Source organism: Pleuronectes platessa, chromosome 21 (assembly GCF_947347685.1).
Source record: "Pleuronectes platessa chromosome 21, fPlePla1.1, whole genome shotgun sequence".
NCBI lineage: Eukaryota > Metazoa > Chordata > Actinopteri > Pleuronectiformes > Pleuronectidae > Pleuronectes > Pleuronectes platessa.
The window spans coordinates 10,942,881-10,964,107 of NC_070646.1; the positions used below are offsets into that span (position 1 = coordinate 10,942,881).

General features: G+C 41.4%; 2 protein-coding genes and 1 long non-coding RNA gene across 6 annotated transcripts in view; 1 reads left to right on the forward strand and 2 right to left on the reverse strand.

Moving 5' to 3' along the window:
• Positions 1-6,773, forward strand: part of mpp2b (MAGUK p55 scaffold protein 2b) — a 35,835-nt gene extending 29,062 nt beyond the window's left edge. For all 3 annotated transcript variants that reach the window (XM_053414170.1, XM_053414169.1, XM_053414171.1), the window contains 7 exons: positions 3,253-3,384; positions 3,901-4,003; positions 4,996-5,064; positions 5,164-5,325; positions 5,579-5,781; positions 6,154-6,282; positions 6,518-6,773. In XM_053414170.1, coding sequence (XP_053270145.1) covers positions 3,253-3,384; positions 3,901-4,003; positions 4,996-5,064; positions 5,164-5,325; positions 5,579-5,781; positions 6,154-6,282; positions 6,518-6,694 — 975 coding nt within the window. In that variant the 3' untranslated portion in view covers positions 6,695-6,773. The remainder of the gene's footprint in view (positions 1-3,252; positions 3,385-3,900; positions 4,004-4,995; positions 5,065-5,163; positions 5,326-5,578; positions 5,782-6,153; positions 6,283-6,517) is intronic.
• A 1,077-nt stretch (positions 6,774-7,850) lies between these two features.
• On the reverse strand, positions 7,851-12,432 carry LOC128427079 (uncharacterized). Of its 2 annotated transcripts, none has more exons than XR_008333314.1 (5): positions 11,220-12,432; positions 10,048-11,124; positions 9,432-9,470; positions 9,117-9,336; positions 7,851-8,345 (listed from the first exon to the last, which is right to left on the reverse strand). It is a non-coding gene; the product is annotated as an uncharacterized LOC128427079 (long non-coding RNA). The 2 variants fall into 2 exon arrangements; XR_008333315.1 differs by having other exon boundaries at positions 9,409-9,470.
• Positions 12,433-12,441: 9 nt separating this feature from the next.
• Positions 12,442-15,820, reverse strand: abi3b (ABI family, member 3b). Its single transcript, XM_053414172.1, has 5 exons — positions 15,487-15,820; positions 15,202-15,369; positions 14,033-14,212; positions 13,880-13,941; positions 12,442-13,397 (listed from the first exon to the last, which is right to left on the reverse strand). Exons 1-5 carry the CDS (start codon positions 15,655-15,657, stop codon positions 13,004-13,006), a joined length of 975 nt encoding a protein of 324 aa, XP_053270147.1. The 5' UTR covers positions 15,658-15,820; the 3' UTR covers positions 12,442-13,003.
• Positions 15,821-21,227: the final 5,407 nt, after the last annotated feature.

A 21,227-nucleotide genomic window follows, 5' to 3' on the forward strand; every position in this document is an offset into this window, starting at 1 on the left:
TTTAATTCCTGTTTTCCATTGTTCACTCACACACACACACACACACACACACACACACACACACACACACACACACACACACACACACACACACACACACACACACACACACACGCACACAAAACACATGCATACAGATGCTATCTATTCTGTGCATCACACATTTGTATGGTACATATTTATCAAATACTTAATTAAGAAGAATGAAACCTGTTATCCAAACTTTTTTAATTTTGTATACTTACATGGTTTTGTATTTTGTATTTACATGTCTGGCTCATATGCTGCGTGTGTACCACGTTCTGAATCTTCCGCTTTTTCAAATCAGAATCACATTTTTAAACACCAATGTTGAAGTAAACATTGTGAGCTTGAAAGGTTAGTGTCACTTTCCTCAGTCAATAAGCACCGCTCTCTGTCCTTGCTGGCATTCTTCTTGCAGCCTGTAACCTTGTACACCGTGCCAACACCCATACATCTAATTCTACAGCAGGATTTTGGAGATGACATTGAGTGTTTGGCAACAGCGAGAATTTTCTGCTTGTGCGTAATGGCTCAGAACTTTAAACCCTACATCAACGAGAGAAAAAGTGTGATCCGTGATTGATTAATTCTCACACGATCGTACTAAGTTCATAATACGTTACATTATCAAATATTTGTAGGTAATGACTCAGTGCAGGGTTTTCAACAGCTGAGCGTGTGTTTGCAGTTCTGGCTGTAGGTGTATCATACCTGATGAACACTAGCTTCAGCCAGAGGAGGCTCGTCTCATTGAGAATGTGACCCAATCTGCAGAAGTGTCGGGCTCAAGGCTCCATGACTGATCGGCCTAAAAGAGAAGAGGAACAGTGGAAATTAAAAAAGCTCTGATAAAATAATTTATAACGCCAGACCAATATATGCCATTGAAGAATCTACTAGAAATAATGTAGAAATGGTTTGTGTGCTACAATTATTAGCGTAATTACGTCTCTGCATCGATGATGTCCAGTGTCTGTAGGCATTTTGTTTTAGGGTTGTCGGTCTGACCGTCCCAGTTTTGTGAACATGATATCTCAAGGATGGCTTGATTAAACTTCTATAGAATTTGTGAAAAATGTTCAGTAGTATAAACTGAATTGTGGTAAAAGGTCTAAGTTACTGTGACCTAACAAACACATTTTTGCATTGTAAACATGACATGTCCAGTTGTCCAGGGATTTTTTCTTCAAATTTTGTGCAAATGTTCACTTGGAATGTCAGATGTTCTGATTGGAATTCGCTGGTCTAAGGTAATGGGCACAGTGGCCTCACAAAACATGTTTCTGGCGTCTTGTATGTGATATCTCAAGACAGCCCAAAGGCAACTTCTTCACATTTTGACCAATTGTCACTTGGACTCCAAGATGAATTCATTAGATTTCCATGGTCAAAGGTCACAGTGACTGGCACTGAAAAACATATTACCTTCAAACTTCCAGGCTTTGAACATTTTAGTTTTTCACTACATAAAAATTCCTTTGCAGCCTCGGTAGCAATAAACATCCAGAACTTTGTCCATAGTGAAATATCTGAGCCACTGTCAGATGGATTCCCACGAATTGTGGTGCAGATATCCGTGATGCCCAGAGGACTTGTCCTACTGACTCGGATGATCCCCTGACTTTTCCTCCAGTGCCTCTGAGTGAAATGTCTCAACGATTACCGGATATATTTCCATAAGAAAGATGATTCTAGCATTAGCATTCAGTGTAGCTCGACACACTGCTGTGTTTGAGTACAGCCTCACAGCGCCACAAGCCACCGCTGTGTTTATGTTATTGTTTGGGCTTTAGTTCGGGCGATGAGAAATTGCTTCAGCCTCTAGACAAACAGTGTAATGCATGAAAATGAAATGAAAGCATGTAATCTACCCAAACTGGAGCTGGGATAATGTGTGAGAACAGTAATGTAGTCTGTTGTAAAACTCCTGTTTCCAGGTGTGTTTCCTTCTTCCTTTCCAATCTTGCAGAAAGACAAAACTTAATATCCCCAAAAACGTAAAAATGCTTTTTATATGAAGATGTCCTCACACAATATAGTCTATAGACCTTAGCTTTTTCAAACCAGGGTGTAAAAGTATTTAGTTTTCCTTCTTCCTGTCGTGTCTGCCCCATTCATCAAAGTGTCTCCTCGGACACTTAATAGAAGCTGTCTGTCAGAGATATGAAGGAGTAATTTGTCATCGCTCAGATAGTTAAGAGTTGTGTAAGTGGACGTGGGCGTGGTGCTGTGTGTTGATTAAAGTTGTTCCTAAAAGTTCTCTCTGAATCCAGTATCCAGCGGTCTGCGTTTCACGGCTGGAGCTCGGCCACGGCTTGGTGACTAAACTGAGCCGACAGCTCCCTTTGGCCGATGGAGACTGTGATTGTGTGCGTGTGCGTGTGTGCGTGTGCGTGTGTGCGTGTGCGTGTGCGTGTGTGTGTGTGTGTGTGTGTGTGAGCGTGTCTGTCCACCCAGTGCCTTTCAGGGAATGAGACATGTACACACACAGTTGTGTCTCCATGACTTCAGAGGACATTACATTGACTTGCATTGATTTCCTGGAGACATATTCTAACCTTAACCATAAACTGTCCTTAACCTAATCTTTACCTAGACTTAAACTAAATTTAACATTAACCCTAACCTAATCTATCCTGAACTTAAACCTAACCAGAACTTAACCTTAACGTCTAGTCTCCATAATCTGTAAATAGATTTAGATCTCCACATGGACCACACACACACACACACACACATACACACACAGTACAGTAAGGGCTTTTTTGTGTGCTACCCTCAGTTCAGTTCAAGAGAAAGCATCAAGTGCAAGGGGGAGGGGATGGTTTCCATGGCTACATGTTTTCTCTCTCTCTCTCTCTCTCTCTCTCTCTCTCTCTCTCTCTCTCTCTCTCTCTCTCTCTGTCCTTCTCTCTGTCCTTCTCTCTCTCCGTCTATCCCTCGGACTTCTCTTCCTGTCAGTGTGGGTTCGGAGTCAGTTTGGTTTACGAGCTGAATCCCGTTGCCTTGAGGTGTCGGGAAAGTGAGGCGACAGATGGAGTGGGCTTAAAGTGGGCAAGGCTCTTTCATATTGATGGGCACTTACTCGCCCAATCCATCCACCACAGGTCAGATACAGCAGAGCAGGGGCAGCAGAAGTGCACAACACATACACACATACACAGTGTCTCCGTGACATGGACGTTTTTACTGACATGTTTCCTCTTTTCAATGTCCTGATCCTTTCAGGCCTTCGTCAAGTGTCACTTTGACTACGACCCCTCTCACGATAACCTGATTCCCTGTAAGGAGGCGGGGCTCAGCTTCAACAGCGGGGACATTCTGCAGATCTTTAACCAGGAGGACCTCAACTGGTGGCAGGTCAGTATCCAACCTCTCCACACAACTACAGACCATTTGGGTTTGTAAACAATAACAACCACAATGGGCAAATGTTGAAATAACACATGTATGCAAACAAAATAAAAACAAAAAAATCGAATGAATGTATAGAGAATTAAAGAAAAAAAAAAGTGCAATGTCAGTGAAGGGAATCAGGGCCATAGCAGGTTGGAGGATATTTTATGTATTACAGGTAAATTGCATGTGAAAGGGCTGTTACCTGATTTTAAGAGGATTCAAGGGCTTTTATGTGACTTGGGTAGGTGTCCCATTTCACACTGTATCCATCCACCTGGTTATGGATTACTGACAGCTTCAACTCCAAGCTGAGAGAAACATACATGTGTCAGAGGTAAATCAACAGATGTCCACTCTCTAACAAGGATCCTTCGACCGTTTTCTCGAGGTATAGAAAGGTTGCTCTAGCTTTCTCAGTTTTTTTAACTTGATCACTATTCTTCTGTGTTTGTGTGAACATGTGTGTTTCCATTACAGGCCTGTCACATAGAGGGAGGCAGCGCGGGCCTCATTCCCAGTCAGCTCCTCGAGGAGAAGAGGAAAGCTTTTGTGAAGAGAGATCTGGAGCTCACTACCACAGGTACACCTCTCAGCGGCAGCCGAGCGGAGAAGCACTCCTCATTATGCAGATTCGACACAGAATCCTCGCTGCACAAACACACCGGCAACAAAGGCAACAGCTGTTCCTCTCCATATCATACAAGCGTTTCATCTGGCGCTGGCCGCTCATCCTCCTCTCACCTCTCTCTCTCTCTCCACCAGTCTGCTGCTCCACCAGCGAGCAGTGGAGAACTGGTAATGAGCATCAACGTGACTCAGGCAGCCTGATCCAATCTGCTGCTTATTAAGCTGTGGGGCCTGACATTCACAAACAGCCCTCCCTGAGAAGGAGCCCTGATTGAGGAGAGGTGATAAGACCTCTGTAAATACAAGCCAGATCGATAAACATCTCTTATGAGACGTGGGGTGAAAAAGAGGCTCTGTTCCTTCAGATTTATCTGCTCGGTCCAGTGTCCTCAGCAGAAACAAAACAGGTGGTGAGTCAGAGCCAGCCGCGTGCCCTTAACTTGAGGGAAATGACAGCCCGTCTGTCCTGTCCTTGGAGCCGCGAAGGGCACATCTGTCTGCTGGCGCGTGTTCCACATATTATACCGACTGCCGAAACGTATTACTTAAAACATTTGAATACTTGTGGACGGGGAGGTCGAAAAAAATTGCCGATCTTATTCATAAATTGAGGAAATCATCTCGGAAATCAGTCACAATATTTGGCTGCCACAGTTGGATGAGTTGAATTTCATCATGAAAATGAACAACTGAGCCCATAGCTCTTTATATGCCAATCTTTTTACATAAAGCAGCCAAATAATCAGCCAAACAGAGGGACAGCAGATCTTAGTCGCAGGTGTTCTACATCTACATTAGTGCACACTGCCACCTAGTGGTGTTTTCTCCCTATAACACCTTGCTGATGATGAAATCATTTTATCAGGGACTTTGTTGAAGTGGTTTGCAGAGACATTACCAAGGTTGAAGGTTTCATTGTGTTGTGTGTGTTGCTGCATGTCTCAGGTCCTCTGTGTGCTGGGATGGGCGGCAAGAAGAAAAAAAAGATGATGTATTTGACCACCAAGAATGCAGGTATTAAAACCTATAACATCCCAGATTATTTGAGCTTTAACTCCACTGGACTGATGGATTGCAGTTTACTGATCTACCTGATTACTGGTTTCTCACCAGAATTTGATCGGCATGAGTTGCGGATCTACGAAGAGGTCGCCAAGGTCCCGCCTTTCAGGAGGAAGACGCTTGTTCTGATTGGTGCCCAGGGGGTCGGCCGTCGCAGTCTGAAGAACAAGCTGCTGGTGTCGGATCCCCAGCGGTACGGCACCACCATACCCTGTGAGTGCAGCCATTCATCATGACGCTCAACCACACACAACATCCATCAATCCTCCTCCCATTTTTGACACCCTTGCATTTTAAGCTTTCTGTGTTTGCTCTGTTCAAACAATCCAAGCAAAAATGACAGTATTCAAATAATAATGGTTGTTTAGCTTCCCCCTGAGGATTGCATCTTTTAGTGCTTTGTTGTATGATTAGTTTAAATCAAATACTGACCCGTCTCTGTGTTTGGATTTATCTTTTCCCTCAGTCACCTCCAGAAAACCAAAGGTGGACGAGAGGGACGGCCAGATGTACTCCTTCATGATCCGCAGTGAAATGGAGTGTGACATTAAAAACGGCCGTTTCTTGGAGCACGGTGAGTACGACGGGAACCTGTATGGGACGAAGATCAACTCCATCCACGAGGTGATAGAAACAGGAAAGATCTGCATCCTGGACGTCAACCCGCAGGTAGAGGAAGCTCCCATGCACTGTTTCACTTCCTTCACGCTTTACTCTAAACTTGTTTTCCACTGTTACTGACTTGCATGTGAAATTCTATATTCAAACCAATTATGTACAGCTCATTGACTCTGAGGAGTTTTTAGTCTAAGCACATCATCAGTATTTATCAAAAAGGAATCTCTTAACGATCAGCGTTACTCGCTTGAAACACTCCACTAATCTTATTTACACACATTACCTTGATGAATTTGTTAGATGAAGAACAGCAGCTGAATTTCCAATCACTTTCTTTATAAATGTGTCTCAGTTTCTACTGTTCCCATCGTTGCTATACCGCTCTGATTCATCTGTTGTCCTTTTTTATTATTTTAAACAAAGGCCATCAAAGTCCTGCGGACGTCAGAGTTCCTGCCTTATGTTGTTTTCATTGAAGCCCCAGACTATGAGGTTCTTAAAGCCATGAATCGGTCAGCAAAAGAGTCAGGAGTCATCACAAAACAGTTAACGGTGAGATTAACTATTTACTATCTTTTTGTTTTAGACACTGATTACATTCTTGTCTGAATTCTTCACAAGAAATTAAGTTGAATGCCAAAAAGAAAGTTAGTTTTAATGCAAACTCACGACAGTACTACAGTTGCTCACTAGTTTCACTGTTTACTCGCAAAGGAATCACCAGCTCCTCGCATTTTTTTTCACTTGTCTCACTGTCCCGTCCGTCCCTCTGACTTTGTCCCTGCAGGACTCTGAACTAAAGAGGACGGTGGACGAGAGCGAGCGCATCAAAAGAGCCTACGAACATTACTTTGACATCTGCATCATAAACGACGGCCTGGAGGCGGCTTTCCGAAGTCTACGGCTGGCGCTGGACAAACTGGCATCGGAGCAGCAGTGGGTGCCCGTCAGCTGGGTCTTCTGAAAAACGTCGGCAGGAGCTCAGCGGCTCAGGTGTCAGAACCCGCAAGGTCAAAGGTCGGAGGACGGTTTTTAAAATTCACAGCTCCGGGGGGGGGGGGGGCGGTGTCCGTGCAGCTGTCGGTGGTGGAGGCCTGTCGCGAAGGGCCGAGCGTCGCGTTTCCGTGCAAACGAGCAGCCTCATGTAGAGCGTTTCTTTTGTAAAAACTAAGTGTTCCTCTGTCGAGCCTCACGTCCAATTGTATTTTATTTGCCAGAAGTGGAATCATCATTGATATCTGTTGAGAAGGATTTTAGAGCTGGCGATGAGGTTTAGTGCAATAGTGTGAGTGGGCGTGGGTCATCATAAACGTGGAACTAGGCTTAGAGTGTGTTTTGCAGATAAAAGTGCTCAGTCTGAGGTTTTGCATTGAAGGATATTCAACTTTTTAGCCTTTTCAAATCTTAATGACTTCATGTAGTGTAATGTTTACATCGGATCGGTACTAGGACAAATTGCGGAAAGATACCAAATGTTATGTTTGTATTAAATTCTCTATATTTTACCATTTGATCATTAAGTATGATTGTACGTCTTCAGAAATGTGCTTTATCCTGTATCTCCACTCATTTGAAAATGAACAGCAATAGATAGTTATATACAAAAAACATATATGTGCAATACATCTACTCACATGTCATACATAAATATATACGCATAAAACACAGCGAGAGCAGTGGGGGATTTAAAATCTAATATTGAAGTCTCAGTTTCCTCTTTAATGTGGGTTACATTGTATACTTCCTGTCCGATACTGGGAACGCCTTTGGTTTGTTTGGCAGTGAGAGGCGTCCAACCACTGCCTGCTTGATTCTGTCAGAGTCGCATTTGTAGCACTGACAACACTTAAACCGTATTTATTTGAAAAAAACAAACTAAGAAGTAGCCTACAGTATATACTGATTGTATGATGAAGGTAAACATGTTACTCAACACTACACTTTCTTTGTTATTTTTCAACTAGTTCAAATATTTATTGGTGGCTTCGTCATCTTACTTTTGCCTTAACATGGTTCGAAAGCCAAGGAAACACTATTTTTTCATCAAGGAATATTTCACTTCTGTCACTGTACAAGTTCCTTTTTAGAAAATAGGAGAAAAAAAAGATCATACTGGCAACTTATTTAATATTTATTTTATTTTCCCTAAAACTTGTAAGTACTGTATTGTAATAAAGAGTATATAGTATGACATAGAGAAACACTTGGTGCTTTGATGATTCTGCTGGCGAGTAGATGCAGTTGGATGACTATGTACACACAATGTAGTTTTGATGTTCGTATAAAAATTAAAAATGTTCAGAAAGTTGCTCTGTGGTCTACAGTTCATATTAATTCCTTTTTTTTTTTTTTATTAAAACCACGTTATGTTAAATAAAAAGACAAAATGCACAGAAACAGGAGGAGGTGCGTCCTCAGCGTTTATAAAATGGAGTTCAGTGTCTGCAGGAACCTCTGAGGCTGTTGTCGTCTGCGGTGGGTGAAGGTGATGGTGTTGGAGGAAGAGGTCCTGTGGGTGTCATTCAGTGATGAGACGCCAGAGGCAGCATTATGGGATACATCCCTAAGGCAGGCAGCGAGTCCGCCGGCCAAAGGCTTGCCAACACGGGGTCAAACTGCATGAAAGTAAAATCCAAAGTAGGTAAGTGTTTTAGCCATATATCACACAATGCATTTTAAAACCCAGTCTTTTATACTTAAGATTGGTATCAATCCTCTGGTTTAAGTTTTGGGAAAAAGACTCTTCATGACTTCGTTTTGAACATTATATCTCAAGACGAGCATGAAGGAATTTCTTCACTTGGACTCAATGATGAACTGATTAGATTTTAGTAGTTAAAGGTCAAGGTGACTTCATGTCCTTGTGAATATGATACATAAGAAATGTCCGTCTGGAACAAACATTTACTTGGACTCAAGGATGACCTGATTATAATTCAGAGGTCAAGGTCACTGTGACCTCACAAATCCTTTATTGCCTTGTTAACATGTCTGCTTATGAGCACCTCCAGAGAATCCTTTCAGATTTGTCACAAATGCTCATTTAGACGGATCAATCGATCAGGTTTCAGTGGTCAAACCTCACAGTGACCTCATGAGAGCCTGGAAAAACAGATATATTTGACTTAAACTGCACTTACAACCAAAGTGCCGTCATTCTAGTTGGTTTGCAGTAGATCTGATTGTAGAATTGTTGCCCATTTCCAAAATCATATTGTCCTTTGAAATGAATTTGTGACTCAGAGCCTTAATTCAAATGTTGATTTTTGTGTGACACAATATAAAGAATGACAAAGATAAAAGATTCTCCCACGTGTCAACAATACTTTGGAATAACAGGTCAGTTAAATCTTTGTGCTGGGAGCCGACGACAGTGACTCACGCACCAGTGAGTACGGAGGTGGGTGATCCAAGCTGCTGTAGGGAGGAGGAAGTCTGTCGTAATGTCTGTCCTCTTCATCTTCTGAAGAAACGATATTGTTGACAGCAGCAGGGTTGTTGTCCTGCGTCGTCGGTGTGGTGACATCATACACAGCCCTTTTATTTTTTGCGTGAACATAGAAGCAGAGGAGTACCACAGCTATGGACACCACCAAGACTGGGAATCTAGAGACACGTTTCAATCATTTTCAAGACTCTTCATGTCAGTAAATCCCCTCATTTTCTTTCATTACTTACATATATTGAAAGATATTCAGTACCTCAGTCATGTCTGGGATTATGTCAAGATGCTGACACTACTGTGGACCAAAAAAGGATCGGATTAGTTGGCTTAATTAATATTTTTTCTTTTTATTTATGCTATTAAAAATAACAATTTTATATATATATATATAACAACAAAATTTGTCGGTATCTGTTCCAAAAATTTACATTTGTCCGACACTGCAATTATGTGGAAAATGGACTTTTAAACGATAATATTAAATCAGTTTGCTGTTATAAACAAGCCATTATAATTACTTACCACTTTTTTAAACAAGTGGATCAGTCACTTAATAAAATACATCAGCATTTTCATGAAGCTAACGCAGTGACAGGGTTGTGACCTGTTGTGACCCCATTGAGTTTCAGGAACAATTATTTAAAAACCACTGAAAACGGCTCAGTACTGTTCAACAGGACAGATTAGAACAGTTTGTTAGCAGCAGGTAAAGTAACACAAGGTTTGACTTTATACTGTTTAACGAGGGACAGTGGACCTTCATCCTATAAATCTGCTGCTCAGTATAACTTTTAATAGAAAATCGGCGAAACAACATAATTTACACACAAATCTAACTGATGACGCGAGTTAAATGGGAACTGGATCCTTACCTTGTTCAAAGAAGCAAAAACATAGAAAAACTGTTCCCACCTGTGGGTTGCTAGCACAGGATAATGTGTCATTTATGGGGAAGTGAACCGCATGAGGAAGTTTTACAGCATTATTTTATTGTTTAAAGACACAGGACTCACTGGGGCACTCTGCATTTCACATTTCTTACATTGAATGACAGTAATGAATGATTTACTGAGGTCAGAGTTCAGCTGTTGGACAACTAGAAAGATGTTAGATAGCAAACAAATGATATATTCCACCTTAGTAGTTATGACTAAATTCTTCCCATCCTGTTTTTAACTTTATTCATTCAAATATAAATGACTTAATTTTGTACATTACACACACTTTTGTAACCTCAGTATCATTAAAACACGTTGATTATTGCAATTAAAAAGTCATTATTTCCTCCCACCTCACGTGTATACATGCATGTATATACTGTACAAATATGAATTTATTAAAAACATTGTAGACGTCAGAATTATTCTAAATATAAACATATGTCTCAAGATATAACCACATATACGCGCTGAAGGTCACTGTAACCTGTATGGGCTCAAATAAGGTTGAAAAATATTTATATTTCAGAAATGTCCAGAAAGGCTTTCAAAATCTGTGGTAGCATATCACCACCAGATAATGTGTGGAAGAGATTTACAGATGTAGAAAATAGTTGTGAATCTAAGCTCGAAATCAAAAAGCTGTAATCCCACTCCCCCCCTTTTGTTTTTAATAGCAAAGCAATGAAATGAAATTGTACCTTGTTCCCTTTAACTTTCAGTTTCTGCTTTGAGTCTCAGGAACTTTTGGTTTTCTGCACACGTTCAGTCCTGATGCACGTTTACAAATGCTCACATTCACCTTTTTAAGTTATTCATGAGCTTCATTTTCACACGCTCAGACTTCTATTGATCCTTATTGAATTCCATAAAGTAACAAAAAAAAGCAAGTCGTGTTCAAGCTCTAGAGGGGGTTTGAAGTGAAGATGGTGGAGGAGGAGCTGGGCCGCTCAGAGGACGCTGGAGGGTCTGTGTGTGGCGAGATGGGTCTGAGTCAGACAGGGGGTCGAGCTGAAAAAGACATTTGATTAGAGAACTTGAAAACTAACTTTCTGAGTGTCAAAACAGTATTGTACCATATTCAGCTAGGGACAGCTCATACTCACGTTTTGCATTAGTGCATCCGATCTGCTACACTGAAAATAAATTACAAAAATAATGAGGTTAGACCTCCTGCGATCCTACTTTCCAAATTTTACATTTTGAGAGTTGTTTATTATTTATTTATTTTGCAAAAAGATTTGGCCTTGCGGTTATAGTTATTGCAAGTGGGGCTACTGCAGCCCCCTCAGCATCCCCTACCTTCTGTGTTCTTAAAGGTCCACTGCTTAAAATATTGTTAAAGGGATCTATTGGCAGATATTGAATATAAACACTGGTGCATAATCACCTAAATTGTAGAGTGCTCCGTTTATATTTACACACTTTATAATGCTTGGAGGAGGAGGGTAAGGTAAAGGGTATTCAGCTGCAAAGTATAACTCCACAACTAGATGTCACTAAATCCTACACACTGAACCTTTAAACTTTAAAGGAATGATGAGAACAGGACCCAAACAGTGCTGCACCCTGTTTGGATGTAGACTGACATTTATTCAGCTGTACATGGGAAGGTCTCTATGGGGAGGTTGAAATGATGGTGCATGTCCATTAGTTCTTTATCTTACTCCTCCTCATCTATAGGGATGATGTACACAGACGGAGGCCTCGGGCCTCGGGGGACCAGCCACTCATTTTCTATGCGTTTCTTTGCAAGACACAACAGGACTGTGGAAGTTTTATTTTTATGAATGTGGTTCTTAGAATAAAAGAACAGAACTGATTTTAAACCTGAAGATTACATTTCTTTTTGATTCTGTTTGTCAGTGTTGCTCTTTGGATCCTCACGTCACACGACATTACCAGAATGACATAATTACTGTTTGTGTGAAAGCTGCACAAAACTATAATTTTCATGTGACAAGCAGCAGATTTTATTCTCACGATGACCACTTTGTCCGCATAACACAACAGATCTAGGATAAAGGTGTGCGGGCATTTGTAGCTTTTATTAGCTGTTGTTAACATATACGATTATAGACTTAAGCTATTTAAAGGTAAAGACGACAGTAAAAGAAGACCGTAGTTCGATGTTTCCTCTCCATTGTCTAAGAATATATAATAACAGGCCTTGTGTGATCAGGCTTGTTGAAACTGGACACAATAAAATACAGTACAGCAAATCATTTAATAAGTTCTCCCTGACTTATGTGATATTTTCCATGATGAAAATGAAGCTTACCTTCTAGTGGCAGCCATGTAGTGCAGCTTAAGCAGAGTGTTGACGATTTACAGCCTCATTGACCTGTTTAAAGTAGCATGTGACGTAAACAACTTATTGTCACTGATAGTGCGCTCCCCACACAGTAGATTGACAGTGTAAAAGGCCACCAGCTTTTGAAGTCACTCGAACGGATTAAGAAATATTGTTATAACACAAAGACGTAATAAGGAGGGGAAATCACATTACAGGACACAAAAAACTAAAGATAACACGAAAATGTGGAAATCCTTGTTTGAGCTTGTTTCACAGGAATGCAGTGCAGGGGCTGTTGAAACACGCTCCGCAGAGCAGCGTTCAACGCAGCACACTGTGTCACTGCGAAGGAGGATTTCCTGTCCCAGAAAAAATGTATAATCTGAGGCTCATTTTGTGCTGTTCAACACAGATGAAACAGCTCAAGGTCAATTTGACTGTTTCCAGCTTTTATTTGCACATGATGTCGATGACAAAACAGACCTGGAAATATCTTTTACACTTTCATCTCATGGCAAAGACCCAGCATGTCTGCTCAGACTTGTTACCTGTTTTCGCAAAACTGTAACCATCCGACATGACCCATATTGTTTGTTAATGTAGGAGAGGGGGAGGTGGTGGAGGAGGAGGAGGAGGAGGAGGTGGGGGAGATGACGCTCCTGACACTGGAGGAGGAGGAGGCGGAGGCGGAGGGAGAAGAGGTCCAGCTCCCGATGATGGCGGCGGCGGCGGAGGCGGTGGGTAGGCTGCGTTCGACAGGCCGATAGTCGGCGGAGGGGGCGGCGGGGGCTGACATGTCGGCGAGGTCATGGGGGGAGGAGGGGGGAGGCCGTAGTCCATGGAGGAAGAGAAGGGCGGAGGGGCAGGCAGCCCGGGGTCCAGGCCACCGGCCGGGGGAGGAGGTGGGGGCAGACTGTCGTTGGACGGGTTGGCGACAGTTTGCAAGGTGGGGACTGACGGAGGAGGCACAGCGATGCCGAGACTGGTTCTGTAAACAAGACAAAAAAAATAGACCCTCAGTTACTGTGAGCGATACCAACATCCTGTAGATTCTTAAAGGAATAGTTCGACATTTCACCTGATTTGACTGTTTACAGGCCAGTGAATGAACACACATCTGGTCCATGTGGACTAGTAGGGGCCTTCTAAAATCTACAAGTAGCCACAGTTAGGAAGCAAAAAAGTAAAAATGCTTTTCAGGTATCTGTTCTTTACTTGTTGCTGTGAGCGACTCTGAGTCAGACAATCTCTTTGCCTTCTGCATATGTGAAAGCCCCAAAATGTACAAACCCAATTTTCTGGTAGCCAAATCTCAAAACAGCTTAAGAATAAAATGAATTGTCGAACTATCTCTGCCGAACCATTCTGTTATAATATGGGGCTAAAATCTAACATCACTTTCTCTTAGTGTCTGTAATGAGTAATCATAATATTGGTGTTACTATTAAACCGTGAACAGTGTCTACGTACACAGAGATGTCTGCAGTGCTCAGTATGCTGTCTGCCCTCTTTCTGGGCTGCTCCTCAATGATCTGGGAGGAGAAGATGATGAAGGTGAAAAAAGGAGGTTGTAAACACAGCGTTCAATTCTCTCTCTCTCTCTCAATGTCATCTCCAATTTACCTGAAAACAGTGTCCAATAGTGTCCAAGGCAGAGTATGATATCGGCACCCTTAAGTGGCCCCTCTCTGGCTCCTTGCCTAAAGGCGGCAGAGCCATCAGCCTGGAGCGAGTCCTGTCTTTGGCCGTAGTATAAGAACCAATCTCTCTCCTCGCCACCTTCTCAAAGTGGATAGCAGCAGCCTGGAGCGGAGCACGGGGAGAACCAGCCTCAGACTACTACACGGGCAAACTCATTCTCTTTCAGAAAGCATATAAAGTTACAGCATGGACAGAAGTACAAAAAGTTGCTGACGTGACGCAAAGCAACAGAACTGAGCACATATTAAAAAAGGGATGCTTAACAAATATACAGTAAAACCCATTTTTCTCAATTTATACAGAAGCAATCAGACCTTAAATGAAAAAATGTCAATGCCTTGAAATTACTTTGAAACTCTTTCTTGTGTGTAAAGGTTTGAATAATTATAATTATGTAGAAATAGTGACAGCAATACCATCTTCTCTGTGTGAATTCATAATCCCGTAGTTTGAGTATTTAAAATCACGTTTGCATGGCTACTCAAATAAATACATGTGTAGTTAACAGATTTGCTACTGTATGTAGTTTTCATTTTTACAAACTAGAGTGATAATCAGTTAAGTGCGTACATCCGGCAAGGTCAAACAGTTCCTCTATTCAAACCACATGTGAATTCTCTTGATCCGCATTTGTATTTAGATCTTCACCATTCACACAGGCTTATAAATGTTGTTTAAAAAAGCCTTACAGGAAGTGAAAAACAAATCCTTGGGTTTGATTCTTGCTCACAAACAGACAAACAGAATGACTAAAGGCTTAACAGTCCACTGTACAATCAATCGAGCTGCACCCAATTTCATACAATCACAGATATCAGTTCAACAAACATTCAATCAAGATCACTGAATTATTCACAGAAAGATTTACAAAAATGTTCTATCTGGCAAGAACGTGAACATTTCCTGGATCCTTCCCCAGATCCAGAATGAGTTCTTCCCTGAACCTTAACCCTTCCAGTAGTTTTTGCATAATCCTGCTAACAAACTGAAAAAGAAAGCATAATCTCCCTGGTCTTTAACCACTGGCGCACCTGGCCCCTCGGAATGCCTGTGAACGGCCCTGGTGTCAGTAGGTGAAAGGAGTTGCTCACCAGTGACAGCAGGTTGACTGAGTTCTCCATAGCTCTGATCTGCATGGCCTGCGAGTCCAGCAGCTTCAGCATGGTGGTGGCCAGACTGTTGATCTGGTAGGAGACACTGGCCAGAGACTGGGCGGTCAAAGCCTTGGCCTCATCCAAAGCCTTGGTCTGATCCTCTGCCTGCAGAATACACAAGCACACAGGACAGGTTGAAAACTCCTTCATAAGCTTTTTTATTTTTTAAACTAAAAACTAAAACTAAAGTTGTGATGAGATGTTCTAATGATCTCCACTCACCTGGAGGTAACTGTTCTCGCAGTAATCCGCCACTTGCAGGAGGTTGCTGTGGTTGTCAACAAGGTGTTTCCTCGCATCTGGCGCACTTTGCAATATCTGACCAATGAGTTCAGAAAAGTTCTTCTGCTCGGTCATTTCTCCCGTCATGTCCGCTGCGGGTGTGTCAAGCATTTTCAGAGCCGCTCTCGCAGGTCGACTTCCCCGTTTACCTGAGCTGAGGGTGTAGCGGGGAGTCGCTGGATGAGGTGGGAGGTGGTGAACGCGGTATTTCCGCAGGGTAAAGATTTCTCAGCAGCTGGAGGGAGGAGGGCAGGGCTGCACCAGGTGAACGTGCACTGAGAATGCAGCAACATCTGTCTGATGAGGAAGAGCATGCTATAGTCATGTTGATGATGTGTCTAACATAGTGTTATAGGCTATTCTGCTACACAGACAATAATATGAATTAAACAATATAATGTATGATACTACGGGAGTGTGTGACAGGCACAATTTGTGAAATCCACTAGAGGGCAGTGCTGTGCAGGGAAACGCTCGGTCCACTGCTCTCTGCACTGTGTTTGTGTTTGTTGTTGTTGATGATGATGGTGATTTCTTTAATAATATTACAGGCTATTGTTTGACACAGATAGTGATTATATAAATATTATGAATGATATATTCTAAAATGGTATACCAGGAAAGTGTATTGCAGCCGCATGTACTATTTATAAAATCCACTAGAGGGCAGTATGGTGTAGAGAAGAGCTCGTCTCTCAATGCTCTCTGAGGTTGCTGCTGCTGCTAATTATGTTATGAGATAATGATGATGATGATGATGATTGTTATAACCCAGAGTCACAATTTGAAATCTATTTGTATGTCTTTTGTTGTTGCTGTTCTTCCCCCCCGACTGAAGATGGGGCTGTTTACCTGGCCTCTGCGCTCTTCCAGCCAGGGGGGTTATGGATTGAAACGGAGACTGATGGCAGTGATGATCAGTGAATACTGACTGCTAAAGTCCAGCATCAGTTAAACTCAGCGGCAGCGGATCATAGTTGTTAGATAGATGTTTTACTTGTGATTACAAAATGCATTGTGTTGTCCAGGATATTATGTAAAAACAATTATTTGCATCCTCAACTGTGTGTGCGTGAAAGCAGTCCACAATATTTACATGGGCTTGATTCCAATTTTCTAATTGTCCAATTGTTACGAACACAGACTGTATATGAAGATGTACGATGCATCTCCACTTCCTCTCACTATCCAGATATGAAGTGAAAATATCCAAGATACCAGTGCCGCCATCTTGTGCATGTGGAACCAGAGTCCGAGCAGTAAGGATCGGGAGATGGAGCCGCAGTTACGAGGTCCCACCGATACGTCACCAGTCGTGAGTCAGTCTCACCACATTTTTATAGCATCAAATAACTTACTGGAAAAACATACTACTTAAACATACATTAGTACGTCAAGTACTTTGACCTTTTAGTTTGGATCATATCACATCCACTAACATGGATGAGGCGGGATGTATGTACCATACTTCAGCCAGCCACCAGGTGGCGATCGAGATTTTGTGGCTTAACTTTGGGGTAGTTATCTTGTCATCCACCTTTATATGCAATTGTGACCGAAAACTTGAAAAAGACATTCCCATCAGCCCTTGCTGCACTTTGTTCTCAGTAATAAGTTATCATGATCAGGTGACCTCACTGTAGCCACTTTGTGATGACCCTTTTGGAAAAGTTTGAAAATGTTGTCATGTTGTGCTTTTTTTAGGTGAAAATTGTCTGTTTCTTCTTCCATTAAATGTCAGCGTTGTTGTTGTAGTATCCAAATATTTGGTAAACAAAGTCCCGCTGATTTTATACCCTTTTTTTAATGAACACTTAGAAAATGTTTAGCTGATGTTCCATTAAAGAACTCTGATAACAGTTCATTTAGACTTTGAGAGGGATCCGAGCTTTCTTACAGCCTGGATATGACTGACTCTGCTCAGCACATAAAGTCCAGTCTGTCGCAGCTCGTTTTACACAATCAGCAGGATCCTTGTTTACTGATAAGGGATAAATGATTCATTTTTTTTATAGAACATTTCTTTCCTCTGTGCTCAGCGTCAGCGTTATCTTGTTTTTATATCTATACGCAAATTCCCAGGTAGGTGCAAATTGAGATTGTTCATTTACATGATAACTCTGATTGCTTCTATAATATATTTTTATTTGGCTATGGCTTTTTGCTTCAGTTTAACAAACAGTATATTTTCTGGTATGTAGAAATGGATTAATAGATAATAGATTCAGATTAGTTTGTATGTTTTTTATTACATAAATATAAATATATTCTATATTTGGTGTTTTATTTAATATTCATATAGTATGTTATGCAGCGTTAGACTAGTAGCTCCTTGTTTTGCATGATTTAATGCACAATGTATACTCACACAGAGACTAGGAGGATTGAACACACTCTCCACACATGGCCCGATGATATGAAATAGAGTTGAGACACCTGCTGTGGCTGAGCAGAGGAAGAACACTCTATACTTCCTGCCATTATGTAATTTTCTTCATTGGCCTCAAATGTGATTTTGTAACACACCTCAGTCTTTATCCTGCAACTCGTACTGTTTTTCGTCTGGAATCTCAGCACTGGAGGGGTCACATTTGTAAATTCGTCTCCAGTAATAAACAAATTCATTATGTTTATCCTGAACCGGATACCCCCCCCCCCCCCCTCCCGCTAGATGCACATCAGTCAAGGACGGAACGATTAGCATTTGGCTGTTTTATGGTGTTGTTTACGCAGCCGACCCATCCACGTACAGTATGTGTGAACCCAGCTGGGATCTGCTTGTAGGGAAACGTGACTTCCTCTTCCATTATATTTAGTGGAAGATGAGGGGGAAATTCTTCTCTTTCAATCATGTTAAATATCAAACAGGAAGCGCTGTTGGACCAGTATTAAGGACAAACCAAGACAGAATTGTGTTACAGTATTTATTTTCTCCAGTGTAAATGCACCCTGTGTTTGGCAAACAAGCTTGACAGTATTTTTCATATTATATTTATAAACCCCCAAGGACACTATTATTATTATTATTATTATTATTATTATTATTATGACCGATTCATTAGGTTTGAAAATGACACAGCAATAGTCTTTTTATTCTCTTCCTAATGACATCAACAAAAAGTGAAATATAAATGTATGGCTTAATGAGTCGATCAACACGTTGCATATTGGCACAAGAGCAATGTTCTTCTAATCTAATTCCATTGTTCTTCCTCAAAATATTAACTATTTTTACAATCTCTATACAGAAGCATATCTGCAGACCCTTTCAGTCTTATCACTTCATATATGCAGTATACATTTAATCGCAATAATAGTAGTTGTGTGCATGGAATTTAAGTAATTCAGTTGTGCATTTTAGCGAGTCATCTTTTACCCCACTCTCTCACACACACACACACACACACACACACACACACACACACACACACACACACACACACACACACACACACACACACATATGCTCATATCGCCCCGCAGTATCCATATCCAATGGTGTGCAACATATACCTGTTTGTGAAGATTGGATGTTCTGGGCTACCACAGCCTTTCCACACTCCACAGACTTCCATTAAAGGAAAAGCCAAATTCAATTATTGTGCCGGAGTCTGTAGAATAGACTACATTGTGCACACACACACACACACAAACACACAAAGGTAGCAGTTAACACTCTGTGCGGACACTTTTATTGTCTCTGGGTACACACAACTGTGAACTTCGATTCCAATTAGTCTCCAGGCACCTGCTGCCCTTTTCTCCAACTTTTATCAGTTCCTGAGTCACTGGCTTATTGTTTTTGCTCATCCCTGATATGAAATTATTTTTGTCCTTCAACATATCTTGCCTCACCCTTTAGACAGACAGTTCTGACGTGACCTCGTCGTGACCGAGCTTCATAGCAGAGCATCACCCGTTCCTATCAGACCAGAGCGGGTGTACTGTATACTCTGTCAATAAGCAGCCAGTCGACTCCAGCTCGCTCACATGTTTGTCATGTGCCTCACGTTTACCGGAGACATCAACATGTGTGTGTACAGGAAAACATGGCGTACAGTGTGATCGATAGTGACCTCAGGGCGGCGTGATTGTGGAAGATCTCAGCACAGTCTTCCGGACAGGGTGGTGCGATTATATCCTGTAATCCAAAGATGAACGAGCCGTGACCCTTCCTGTGAGGTAATAATGACTCCTCCTGCCTTGACCTGACAAAGACCACTCAGTCTGACAGATTGAATCAAGATCCTCATAAATATCCCCCCAGATAATGTAAGTGTTCCCGGGTAAAGAAAGAATTTTGAATTTGGATGCACTTGACTTTGACTTTTAATCAAGTTGTCAGGTTATATATTTTCACCCCTGTCCGTTGGTTTGTGGGAGTGGATCCGTATCAGGGGTCAGATCCAGGAATTCTTTCTTCACTGTCTTTAACATTGTGAGATAAGCAGTTTTTTAACTTTTTTTGTTGAATTGTCAGAGAATAAATCATGGAAATTGAAGAAAAAAATTATGTTTAGTGGGGCCGATATTTATGAGTGTGTGCAATTTGGTGCAGATCTAGATAAAAATACAGACTAGTGGATTTATATCTGGGGCACTGTTGGAGGTATGCACTTTGCCGTTTTAGTTTTTTGAGTGTATATATATTTGTATCTTCCACCACAAAACTCAAATAGACTTTGTAACAATGGCTAAATCTATATATATATATATATATAATACATATGTAACAATTTTATTTTCTACATAGCGTAATATTACAGAGACACAAATTAGGTATTTGAAAATAGCAAAAGGAAAGACAGCAGGCAGCAAAAATCTGTGGACTGCTTTGTGCCTTGTTTTATAATTATTGTTCAAAGTGTAACTAAGTCAGGGTCGAGGATCAGGTGAATGATCAGCTGGATGGTAGCAAAACACAAGCAGCTGAGGGATTTTAACAGTGTGTGTGTGTGTGAGTGTGTGTGTGTCTACATGGTTGTAAAACATAAAAAGGGATCACAAGGTAAATGTGACAGGACGCAGAACCAGTGACATCGGATAGACCCTGAATGAATGTAGCATTTGTATGAGTGCACCTGTAGAAAATATTGGCATGCAGCTGTGCAGTGTTTTGGAGGACAAATGCAAAGAGGAGGTGAAGGTATCTGCCACAAGAAAATGGAGTGTGTGACAAGTTCTTCATATTCCTGGTCTGATGTAAAAAAAAAAAAAAAAACTAAAGCTGCTGTAATCAGTATTTTATGTCAACATGGGCTCAAATGACTGTGTTATGTGATAGTTGCTGCTTGTGATGATGATCCCAGTGAGAATTTTCATTTCCTTTCATTCCTTATCTCTGATTTCCTTCAGATGTTTGTAGGGAGTCAGAATAGACCCACCAAGGCCCAGTCCAATAAACATTCCTGTTTATCAACCCTTTCTCACAATGTTAAAGAAATAAAAAATAAACAATCCCAAATCCGCCCCCCTGGTTTTGAATGGCACCAAAATTGAATGCGTTCTTCCCTGACGCATATTGCATCCTTGACAAAGTTTTGTAGAACTTTTTTCCGTCATTTGTTGTGTAATCTTATTAAACAAATTAATTAAACAACTAAGGTGATGGGTGATTTGCCACACCGATGGATCAGATTCTTTCTGTGGCCCCTGAATTTCCCCTGAACGCACTAAGTGTA